Source organism: Rhinoraja longicauda, chromosome 4 (genome assembly GCF_053455715.1).
Source record: "Rhinoraja longicauda isolate Sanriku21f chromosome 4, sRhiLon1.1, whole genome shotgun sequence".
Taxonomy (NCBI): domain Eukaryota; kingdom Metazoa; phylum Chordata; class Chondrichthyes; order Rajiformes; family Arhynchobatidae; genus Rhinoraja; species Rhinoraja longicauda.
In genome coordinates, this window is record NC_135956.1 from 68,671,403 (window position 1) to 68,684,088 (window position 12,686).

Below are 12,686 nucleotides of genomic sequence, written 5' to 3' on the forward strand. Positions count from 1 at the left end.
TTCTGTGTGTTCTTAGCTGTTATTGTTGACTCGTCTGCTGGGAGCAGTGCTGGTTGTGCAGTCTCACAGCAGCGGGAAGGAAGGACCTCCGATATCTCTCCTTCACGCACTTGGGGTGAAGGAGTCTGTCACTGAAGGAGCTACTCAGTGCAGTGACAGTGTCCTGCATGGGGTGGGAGTCGTTGTCCAGCAGCGATGTTAACTTTGCCATCATCCTCCTCTCTCCCACCATCTGCACTGAGTCGAGGGGGCAACCCAGGACAGAGCTGGCCTTCCTGACCTGCTTGTCGAGTCTCTTCCCTTCCGCCGCTGAGATGCTGCTGCTCCAGCAGACCACTCCATAGAAAATGGCTGATGCAACCACCGTGTTGTAGAAGGTCCTTAGGAGTGTTGCCTGCACTCCAAAGTACCTGAGTCTCCTTAGCAGGTAAAGTCTGCTCTGGCCCTTTCTGTATAGTGCATTGGTAGTGCATTCTGTATAGTTTTCGGTCCGGTCCAATTTATTATTGAGGTAGACACCCGGGTACTTATGAGAATCCACCCTCTTGATGTCCATTCCCTGGATGTTCACCGGTGTTGGGGGGACCTGGCTGCACCTGCGGAAATCTACCACCATCTCCCTGGTTTTCCCAGCGTTGATCCGGAGGCTGTTCTGCTGGCACCAGTCCACAAACTCCTTGATCAGTTCTCTGTGCGCCCTGTCATCGTCGCCTGTGATGAGGCCGACGATGGCAGAGTCGTCAGAGAACTTCTGTAGATAGGAGTTTGCAGAGCTGTGCCTGAAGTCCGCAGTGTACAGGGTGAACCAGAATGGACTAGATCTATGACTAGATTTGAAATTAAATCAACATCGTTAATGAGGAAGGGGATTTTAATTTGGGATGTGGTTCATAACATGAACAGTGTGGCATAAAAGTAGATGGAGCAGCTGTCCTTTGCCATTTATTTAATAATTTGTTCGAGTGAAGTGTCAGATTGTACCTGTGTTGGATCAACTGATTCAACTATTGATATTACTCGCCTATTTTCAGGTTGGTGTACCATGATTGAAATGAATTTCAAGGATGCCTACAAGTCTTTTGCACGACTTAAGAATGAGTCCAGGTGGTCCCAGTGCTATTACGCTTATTTGACTGCAGGTTTGTGCAATTTTGCATATTTGTTTTTAAAAAAAACTAATGCATGCTGCAGTTGTAACTTATGATGTGTGCTGATTAATACAGACATCAGTTTCCTGCATAATTCAGGTCAAGTTATCCAGAATATTCATAGAACCATACAGCACAGGGACAGGCCATTTGGCCCACAATGTCTGTGCTACACATGATGCCAAGGTAGATGGTCAGACCCTTTTTCTCAGGGTGGAATGTCAAAGACTAGAGATCATGGCTTTAAGTGAGAGCGGCAAAGTTTAAAGGAGATGCGTGGGGCAAGCTTTTTTCTCCATAGGCTGATGGAGGCCTGCCTGGGGTGGAGGTGGAGGCAGATACGATAGTGGCATTTGAGGCTTTTAGAAAGACACGTTGGTTAAGTATTAGATGACTAAGAGCTTGGTTACTAATTAATCTGTACTGAGAAAGGTAAGAGCACAAGAAATTACAAGCTGGGGCTGGAAACACGGTAACTCTTATGTACTGCCTCAGTGCAATCTACCATTCTTGCACTTGGGTATGATTGTGCTCATGTATGGTAAGATTTTTACTGAATTGTATGTAAAAAAAGAATTTGACTGTACCTGGGTACATGTGACATTAAAGTACTATTGAACCACATGGATATGAAGGGATATGGTTCATGTGCAGGCACAGGAGATTAGTTTAATTGGGTATCATGTTCGGCACGGACACAGTGGGCCAAAGGGCCTGTTCCTGTGCTGCACTGTTTAGTATACTGTTCCATGATTTCAGGTCACCAGGCTGTGTTTCATGGTGTGTCCCAGGGATTGATGCTTGGGCCCCCATCTTTTCACAAACTGTCAATGGTTTAGCCGAGTGGATCAAACATTGTGTGTCAAGTTTGCTAATGACACGTCTGGGGAAATGACGAGGAGTGATGAGAATGCAGAGGGGTTTCAGGGGAATGTGGATAAGCAAAAAGAGTGCACAATAACTTAGCAGATGGAGCACAATGTGGACAAAGGTGAGGTTAACCAGTTTGATACATATAAAAAAGAGATGCTGATAGGGCAGCATGGTGGCGCAGTGGGTAGAGTTCCTGACTCACAGCGCCAGAGACCCGGGTTCAATTCTGACTATTGGTGCTGTCTGTACGGAGTTTGTATGTTCTCCCCGTGACCATGTGGGTTTCTTCTGGGTGCTCCGGTTTTTTCCACACTCCAAAGGCATACTACATGGTTTGTAGGTTAACTGATTTGTAGGTAAATTGAAAATTGTCCCGAATGTGTAGGATAGTGCCAGTGTCTGGGGTCAACATTGGTCAGCGCGGACTCAGTGGGCCGAAGGGCCTGTTTCCACACTGTAACTCTAAACTCTAAAGTAATAGATGGAGAAGTGTGTATATTCAAAGGGCCCTGGATATCCTTGTATACATGCCACTGAAAGTTGCCATGCTGGCAATTAGGAAACCAGATTGCCTGACACACGGTCACAGGAAGAACGTACAAACTCCGTACAGACAGCACCTATAGTCAGGATCGTCCCTGGGTCTCTGGCACTGTGAGTCAGTATCTGGCACTGTGAGTCAGTAACTACCACTGTGCTGCCCCTTTAGCATTTCTTTTTTATATATACCAAACTGGTTAACCTGAATCTGAACTCTGGAACCAGGGCACAAGAACAGTATAACATCCAACTCAAGACATTTTCAATTGAAAGATAGTCTATGATAGAATCACTCCAAGTCATCTCACTTGATCTGATGGTGTATTTAATCACTGAGTGGGAAGAAGCATTGTCAGCTTCATAAATCTTGGTTTATGGTGCAGGGAACATTAATATTTAGACTTCTGAATGGTCCTTCCACAAGCTAGGGTACTGTCCGATTCATATCTACCCCATTGCGGACATTGGACTTTGTCTCTGGAACTGATGCGCTACAATGCTGAGAACTGTATTCTGCACTCTGTATCTTCCCATTTGCTTTACCTATTGTACTTGAGTTTGACTTGATTGTTTTTATGTATCGTATTATCTAATCTGGTGCAAAACAAAACTTTTCACTGTACCTCAGTACACTTGTCAATAATAAACATAAATCTATTGTTAGTAATAAAGTAATAAATTATTTGAATTCATTCGGATATGAAATATCTTATAGAGACATATAAAATTATAAAAGGACTGGACAAGCTAGATACAGGAAAAATGTTCCCAATGTTGGAGGAGTCCAGAACCAGGGGCCACAGTCTTAAAATAAAGGGGAGGTCATTTAAAACTGAGGTGAGAGGGAACTTTTTCACCCATCACAATGAATGGCGGTGCTGTCTCGAAGGGCCGAATGGCACCTATTTTCTATGTTTCTATGAAAAAGAGTCCTGACCCGAAACATCATCTATCCATTTTCTCCAGAGATGCTGCTTGATCCCCTGAGTTACTCCAGCATTTTGAGTATATCTTTGGTCTAAATCTATTATTGTAAAGAATAATTTTATAACATTTGATTGTTTTTACACTTCCACTGCACCCTTTGTTCTGTATACAAAAGTTTAATACAAATGTTTTTTAAAAACCTAAACACTATTTTTGCAGTCTGCCAGGGAGCAACAGGTGAGATTGACAAGTCACAAGAAGCGTTTATAGAAGTCCAGCAGCTTTTCAAGAGGAAGAATAATCAAATAGAACAGTTTTCCTTCCGAAGGGTGAGTAACTGAGGAGCAACTTTTAGTTTTAATAGAACAATATACTGGGTATTAGAAACTAATAGTGAATGTTGTGCAAATGCTCACCACTCTGCAGTGCGATGTCAGTGATTGTTTTAGAGATACAGTGTAGAAACAGGCCCTTCGGCCCAAGTCCACGCCAACCAGTGACAACCCATTCACACACTAGTCCGATCCTACACTCCAGGGGCAATTTACAGAAGCCAATTAACCCACAAACCTGTTACTTCTTTGGAATGTGGGAGGCAACCAGAGAAAATTCACGCAGTCACAGGGATAATGTGCAAACACCGTACAGACAGCACCTGCAGTCAGGATCGAACCCGGGTCTCTGGAGCTGTGAAGCATCAACTCTACCGCTGTGCCGCCCAACGTTGCATGTTGCAGGGGATGTGTCCCAACAGTCATGGATATACAGAAAACCAACTCAGATCATTTGCTGTGGATTGGTTTGTTAAGTAACTTCATGGGGCAATCAATAATCAGTGTATGGTGAGTTTAACACCACATCAAGTCCAGATAGGCTGGTGAAACAGATGGGTTTCTGAGGAAGGGTCTCGACCCGAAACGTCACCCATTCCTTCTCTCCAGAGATGTTGCCTGTCCCACTGAGTTACTCCAGCTTTTTGTATCTATCTTGAGTTTATATGACAGTTTAGGATCACCATTATTAATCTTAGCTTTTCAACAGAAGATTTGTTTAATCAACTGAATATAAATGCGATGGAGCTCAACTCTCTCAATCATTAGTACAGTAAGTTAACTATCAGATTATTGTAGCCACTAATTTTAACAATGACAAAGCTGAATAAATGGTCATTAACATGCCCAAACAAATCCAAGTGACCTTTACATTCGACCCACAATGATAATGAAGTTTAGTTTAGAGATACAGAGCGGAAACAGGCCCTTTGGCCCACGGAGTGCACGCCGACCAGCGATCCTCACACAATAACACTATCCTACACACACTAGGGATAATTTACAATTATACCTAGGCCAACTAACCTACAAAACTGAACATTTTGGAGTGTGGGAGAAAACCGGATATCCAGGAGAAAACCCACGCAGGTCACGGGGAGAACAATCAAACTCGGTACAGACAAGCACCCATATCAGGATCGAACCTGGGTCTGAGGCAGCAACTCTATCGCTGTGCCATCATGCCAATGTTGTACCAACTCTTATTATCCCTGCACATAAACCGTATTCCTCCATTCTCTAGTATTTGATTTTTCCATCCTGAGAATAAGGTTCTGACTTTCTGATGGGTTTACTGTATCTATGGCTCTCATAATTTTACATACTTTGAAAATATTTTGTGCTTATAAAAATGATACTTCATAGAATTAATATTGGTGATTTGTAAATAAACATCAGGTCAGGCAGCATCCATGGAGCGAGATTCAGTTTTCATCTTCACCTTGACCACATTAGATATTACCCGACCTGCTCAGCACTTTGAATGTATTATTTTGTTTTTACTGTTATAAACTGTTATCTTTGTAAACATAGTAAATTGTTTATTTCTCTGAATATGTTTACTTCTATTTGTACAGGCTGAAAGATTTCAGAAGGAGAAGCCCACAAAAGATTTGTGTGTGCTTGCTGTCATCGAGGTGCTGTATTTGTGGAAAGCTCTCGCCAACTGTTCCCCTTCAAACCTTCAGCGAATGAATCAAGGTAGTCCACTACAACAGCATAGCTTTATCGGGATTTGAATAAAACATAAGGCATGGTGACGCAGCGGTAGAGTTGTTCCCTTACGGGGTTCGATCCCGACTACGGGTGCTGTCTGTAGAGAGTTCTCCCCATGACCTCCGAGGTCTTCGGTTTCCTCCCACACTCCAAAGGTTAGTGGATTAATTGGCTGGGTATAAGTGTAAATTGTCTCTAGTGTGTGTAGCATAGTGTTAATCGCTGGTCAGTGTCGACTCAGTGGGCTGAAAGGCCTGTTTCCGCAATGTTTCTCTAAACTAAACTAAACATACCCTCGGAAATAGACCACACCGTCCCTCAGATCTACAAATGGCTTGGCTGTGCCCCATCTTTACCTTGCCCGTTCTTGCCTCGCTTTCTGTAAAAATCCTCAATTCTACATTCCTACTATGTCTCTACTCGTATGTTCTTTACATAGAATAGTTAATACCTGGGGCGTGCTGCCAGAGGAGATGGTAAAATTGGATACAATTGTCACATTTAGGCACACACTTAAATAGGCAAAGGCGTAGGTGGATACTGTCTCAATGCGGGCAAATGAGATTAGTGTAGATGGGCAAAAGTGTGGGCATGGATGTGGTATGACACTGGTACTGTGATCCATCTGGTCCTCTTCCCTGTTCAATTTCTCAAATAAAGACCCAAATGTTTGCATCCTCTGCAGTCACAAATGTAATTAAGTGTTGTGACTTGTAATTAGTACACTGAGGAGATAGTGGCTTCCTCGCCAGGATTCTAGTCCTTGATGAACATATCTCTCACTTACTATCACTTCCCCCCTCCTCAGCCAAACGGAGCACAAATGCCAGTGTCTGGCAGGGTTGGTGGAGGGAGACTACTAGCTCATGACTGAGACTAATGGGTTGGTTAGGTCATCTTGCAAGACCTGTGCAAAACGTTGGTGGGACCATGCTTAGAGTACTGTGTGCACTTCTAGTTGCCCAGCTACAGGAATTATGTCATTAAGCTGGGATAGGTACAGAAAAGATTCACCAAGATATTACCGGACCTGAAGAATTGAGTTATAGGAAGAGAGAGGATAGGCTTGGCCTCTTTCTCCTGGAGCACAAGAGGCCAAGACGTGGCCTTAAAATGATGAGGTACATGGATAAGGAGGATGGCCACAGTCTTTTTCCCAGGCTAGAAAAGTCTAAAACCAGAGGCCATAGTTTACCTTAGTTTGGAGATACAGCACGGAAACAGGCCCTTTGGCCCACCGAGTCCGCACCGACCAGTGATCTCTGCACATTAACACTATCCTACACACACGAGGGACAGTTTTCACGTACACCAAGCCAATTAACCTGAAAACCTGCAAGTCTTTGGAGTGTGGGAGGAAACCGAAGATCTTGGAGAAAACCCACGTGGTCACGGGGAGAATGTGCAAATTCCGTACAGCCAGCACCCGTAGTCAGGATTGAACCCGGGTCTCCGGCACTGGAATCGCTGTAAGGCAGCAACTTTTCTGTTCTTAAGAACATAAAATGCTGGAAACACTCAGCAGGTTAGGTGGCATCTACAGAGAGAGAACCAGAGTTAATGTATCGGGTTTGAGAGCCGGCAGTGGTTCTAATGACGCGCCTCAGACCTGAAATGTAACTTATTCTTTCCACACATGCTGCTCCTGGGTAAGAGGGAAAAGGGGACCTGAGAGGCTACTTTACACATAGAGGGTATATGAAGCAAGCTACCAAAAGCGTTAGTAGTCAGGTATAATAACAATGTTTAAAAAATATTTAGATATAAAAGTTTTAGAGTTCAATGGTGCTTTAGTGTCACGTGTGCAAAGTGCAAACGCAGTGAAATTATTTTCTTACAAGCAGTCCAGTAGAGTATTGACATACCATCCCCAATTAGCAATTGTACCAAAATAGTCCACTGAGCCCACATGCAAGAGGTGCCATTGTTTTGGCTCAATTTTCCAAGTCCTGTCTCTGCTCCAGTTGTTATGAGCGGTGCCCGATCTAGGCTAGTCCCAGGTTGCTGCAGGCCTCTACACTGTATACACTGGAATTTAGAAGGATGAGGGGGGATCTTATTGAAACATATAAGATAATTAGGGGATTGGACACATTAGAGGCAGGAAACATGTTCCCAATGATGGGGGAGTCCAGAACAAGGGGCCACAGTTTAAGAATAAGGGGTAGGCCATTTAGAACGGAGATGAGGAAGAACTTTTTCAGTCAGAGAGTGGTGAAGGTGTGGAATTCTCTGCCTCAGAAGGCAGTGGAGGCCAGTTCGTTGGATGCTTTCAAGAGAGAGCTGGATAGAGCTCTTAAGGATAGCGGAGTGAGGGGGTATGGGGAGAAGGCAGGAACGGGGTACTGATTGAGAGTGATCAGCCATGATCGCATTGAATGGCGGTGCTGGCTCGAAGGGCTGAATGGCCTACTCCTGCACCTATTGTCTATTGTCTAGCCGTTGCCTTCCTTGGCCAACTAAGGCATATGGGCTAAACACAGGCAGACGGGACAAGCTCAGGCAGGTATCTTGGTCAGCATAGACGAGTTGGGCCGAAGAGCTGTTTCCGTGTGGCATCGCTATGAATCTGAAACTTTCGGCAGCATGTGTAGAAAGAAAAACGGTAATATTTCAGGTTTGAGGCGCTTCATTAGATCCACTGCCAGCTCTCAAACCTGAGACATTAACTCTGGTTCTCTCTCTGTAGGTGCCACCTGACCTGATGAGTGTTTCCAGCATTTTCTGTTCTTATTATGTAGTTCATTGTCTGAAGCACTTTGATTTTTGTGTATTCTTTCACCAACTACACCCTCCTATTTCCAATTAGGAAGAAGGGTCTCGACCCGAAACGTCACCCATTCCTTCTCTCCAGGGATGCTGCCTGTCCCACTCCAGCTTTTTGTGTCTACCTTCAGTTTAAACCAGTGTCTGTAGTTCTTTCTTACACCCTCCTATTTATTTGGCCTGTAAAGATCGGCAGTTTTAATCTGATGTTGACAGTGAGACTGGTTGTGCAGTGCAACATCTAACATGTCCTTTTTTAAATTTATTTAGCCTGCCAGGAAATGTATGAGCCATCAACTATTGGGTTAAAACACCTCCTCCTTGGTGCAATACACAAGTGTCTCGGAAACACCGACGGTGCTGTTGAGGTGTGTATTGTCTGATTTCCCTGAACAACTCCACCTTTGTGTTTTAAAAGTACAATATGAAATGCGGGGGAGGGGTTGGGGGGGGCGGGGGCGGGGGCGGGGGCTATACAACAATTCTGTATTACTTTGTGCTAAAATATAACTAAAATGGCAGCACAAAGGCCCAGTCTGTGATTATTGCAGATTATCCTGACCTCTCATCTACCTCATTGGAGACTCTCTTTAATCGGACTTTACTGGCTTTATCTTGCACTAAACATTATTCCCTTTATCCTGTGTCTGTACACTGTGGACGGCTTGATTGTAATCATGCATAGCTTTTCACTGACTAGTAGCAAGCAACAAAAAGCTTTTCACTGTGCATCAGTACATGTGACAGTAAACTAAGCTAAAGCTGGTAGAGATGCTGCCTCACAGCACCAGAGACCCGGGTGTTCGATCCTGACCTCTGGTGCTGTCTGTGTGGAGTTTGCACATTCTCCGGGTGATTGCTTGGGATGGGTTTTCTCCAGGTATTCCAGTTTCCTCCCACATCCCAAAGATGTGTGGGTTTGTAGGTTAATTGTCTTCATTGAATTGCCCCATGTATGTTGGGAATAGATGAGAAAGTGGGATAACATAGAATTAGTGTGAACAGGAGATCGATGGTCGATGTAGACTTGGTGGGCCAAAGGGCCTGTTTCCATGTTATATTTCAATTCAATGCAGAAGTATTTATATATTTCAATTCAATGCAGAAGTATTTCAATTATATTTCAATTCAATGCAGAAGTATTTTAGTCAATTATGCAATGGATATAACAATTAGCTCAATTGCTGCTATAGAGTTTGAATTAATGCATGTTTGTGTGCATTCTTCCACTGTTGTTTTGCTATGGGGAAAATATGTTGACATTAAAGCGCTTTAGGTTTAGGTTTATTATTGTCACATCCATCAAGTTACAGTGAGATGCTTTGTTTTGCATGCTATCCATACAGATCCAGCAATACTCTACATAAGTACAATCAGGACAAACTCAAGTATAATAAGTAGAGCACAGGGGAAGATAAGACTATATATAGACAATAGACAATAGGTGCAGGAGGAGGCCATTTGGCCCTTCGAGCCAGCACCGCCATTCAATGTGATCATGGCTGTTCATTCTCAATCCGTACCCCGTTCCTGCCTTCTCCCCATACCCCTGACTCCGCTATCCTTAAAAGCTCTATCTAGCTCTCCCTTGAATGCATTCAGAGAATTGGCCTCCACGGCCTTCTGAGGCAGAGAATTCCACTGAGGCAGAGAATTCCACTCAGTATACTATGTAGTAATATAGTTCTCCAACATTTTAGCGCAACATTTCCATAGACAAAGTCCAATGTCTGCTGTTGGGTAGAGGTGAATTGGGCAGTACCCTAGCTCATGGAAGGAAAATTCAGAAGCGTGATAACAGGGGAAGAAGCTGTTCCTGAGTCTGGTGATGCTCGCATTCAAGTTTCTGTATATTCTACCGGAAGGGAGCGGAGAGAAGAAGAAATGAGCGGGGTGGGATAAGTCTTTGATTATGTTGGCTGCTTTTCTGAGGAGCGTGGTGTAGATGGAGTCGACGGTGGGGAATCTGGTATGTGAGATGAACTGGGCTACATCCACAGTTCTCTGCAATTTCTTGCAGTCTTGGGCAGAGGTGTTGCCAAACCAAACTGTGATGCAAACCAGGCGCATTTTACAATCCTGGGTTAATGAATACCTTATGGAAGTACTGGGTGTCCGGCGTTTAAAGATGCTGCCGTTCCCTCTCCTTACAGGCATCGTGCTGTTATGAATGTACTGTAACACGTTCTGTGTTATCTTTTCTACCTTCAGTTCTTCCAGTTAGCTGTAAAGGACGAGCTGAGTCGTCACGCCAATTCTTACATACAGCCCTATGCCTGTTATGAACTGGGATGCTTATTATTGGAGAATCCAGAGGTAAGGAGGGGTTTCTGTATGTCTGATCCCAGGGTCAGAATGGCAAACTACTCCAGCTCAATGTAACTGCATCTTATTTTTTCTGATTTTTCGCTTTAAAGAATTGGAGCTCAACGTTTGGTTATACTCATAGAGCTCGTAAGCTGGCCCTTCGGCCCACCTTGTCCATTCTGACCAGGTTGGCATTATGTGTTGACACAAGGAAGTGCAGATGTTGGATTAAAAAAAAACACAAATGCTGGAGTAACTCAGCGGGTCAAGCAGCTTCGCTGGAGAACACGGACAGGTCCTGAAGATGGGTCCTGACCCAAACCATCACCTATCCATGTCTTGCGGAGATGTTGCTAGACTCGTTGAGTTATTCCAGCGCTTTGTGTCTTTTTCTGGCATTATTTGTCGGTTTTATCATTTATGTCATCTATGAGTACTGTGTTTTCCATTGTTGGTGCTTATGACAATTAAACACCGTTGACTCGTGAACTCATCCTGTTCACACAAGATTTTCAGAGCCAGCATTTGCAGTTCCTTCCTGCACATTTTCAGAACCACATTATTTTCTGGGCTTCTCTGGGAGAGTTTTTGTTTTTTATGTACATTATTTGATCATTCCTATGTATTTTCTTTCAGTTATCCCACCCATTTCATCTCAACATTTCCAAAAAACAAATTTTCTGAACTAAAAGAACAGCATTTTTAAAGTTTGAATGGGGAGGTGGAGCCGCTCAGTTTTGAATTTGCGGACTGGTTTAACTCTGTTCCTATGTCCCCCTCGGTTCTTTCTACAAAAGTTAGATTTTGCAAGTCAAGAAGGTTCTCAACCCAAAACGTCATCTATCCATATGTTGGAAGGAAGTGCAGATACTAATTTACACTGAAGTTGGCATGAAATGCTGGAATAACTCAGCAGGCCAGGCAGCATATCTGGAGAAAAGGAATAGGTGAAAGTTTGGGTCGAGACCCTTCTTCAGACTGAGAATCAGGGGAGAGGGAGAGATATGAAAAGGTACAAAGAACAAATGAATGAAAGGTATGAAAATAAATCAAGGCCAGCAAGGATGATCAAGGAAAGGTGGGGCCCACAATTGTCCATTGTGTACTGTGGAAAAGGTGATAACGAGGGGGAACAGTGGAACTAAGCAGGGCAACAGTGAAACGAGCGGGGTGACTAGGGTAGGGAAGGATGGAGAGAGAGGGAATGTAACGGTTATTTGAAATTTGAGAAATCAATATTCATAACGTGGGTTGCAAGCTGCCCAAGTGAAATATCAGGTGCTGTTGCTCCAATTTGAGTTGGTCCTCACTCTGACAGTGGAGGAGGCCCAGGACAGAAAGGTCAGTATGGGAAGGGGAGTTAAAAGTGTTTGGCCGCCAGAAGATTACGTAAGCAGAAGTGTTCATCGAAACAATCAATTTTTTAATAGGATTTGTATTGTTCATATATGTCTTGTGTTTTGTAATTGGAATTTGGGTGCATCCCAACAGTACTGAGCTTATTGGGGTGAAGAATATTGTTAATGTATGTTTTCTTCAATAGCAGATGCTGGATAAAGGCAAAGCTTTGCTCTACCAAGCCAAGGTAGGTTAGAAGATGGATACACAACGTTACTGGATTTTTTCTTTTCATGGATGTGTTAGAGTCATAGCATGAAAAGTGTCCCTTCAGCCCAACTCGTCCATGCCAACCAAGATTCCCCGTCTAAGCTAGTCCCATTCGTCCATTTGGCCCATATCCCTCTAAACCTTTCCTATCCATGAACGTGTCCAAGTGTCTTTTAAATGTTGTTATAGTACTTGCCTCAACTACTTCCTCTGGCAGCTCGTTCCATATACCCACCACGCTCTGTGTGAAAATGTTGTCCTTCGGGTTCCTATTAAATCTTTCTCCTCTCACCTTAAACCTATGTACATTGGTTCTTGATTTCCCCATCCCTGCAAAAAAGACTGGGTAAAATGTTCTGTGCATTCACTCTTAACTATTCCCCTCATGATTTTATATACCTTTGTAAGATCAGGTCACTCAGCCTCCTGTGCTTCAAGGAATAAAGTCCTAGCCTGCACAACCTCTCCC

The 12,686-nt window shown here is 43.7% G+C and overlaps 1 protein-coding gene across 3 annotated transcripts in view; it reads left to right on the forward strand.

Moving 5' to 3' along the window:
• ttc39c (tetratricopeptide repeat domain 39C) overlaps positions 1-12,686 on the forward strand; it is a 60,431-nt gene that overhangs the window by 44,814 nt on the left and 2,931 nt on the right. For 2 of the 3 annotated variants that reach the window (XM_078397983.1, XM_078397985.1), the window contains exons 8-13: positions 1,032-1,139; positions 3,708-3,817; positions 5,398-5,521; positions 8,573-8,670; positions 10,514-10,618; positions 12,153-12,194. In XM_078397983.1, coding sequence (XP_078254109.1) covers positions 1,032-1,139; positions 3,708-3,817; positions 5,398-5,521; positions 8,573-8,670; positions 10,514-10,618; positions 12,153-12,194 — 587 coding nt within the window. The remainder of the gene's footprint in view (positions 1-1,031; positions 1,140-3,707; positions 3,818-5,397; positions 5,522-8,572; positions 8,671-10,513; positions 10,619-12,152; positions 12,195-12,686) is intronic. The other variant, XM_078397984.1, reaches the window with a different exon arrangement.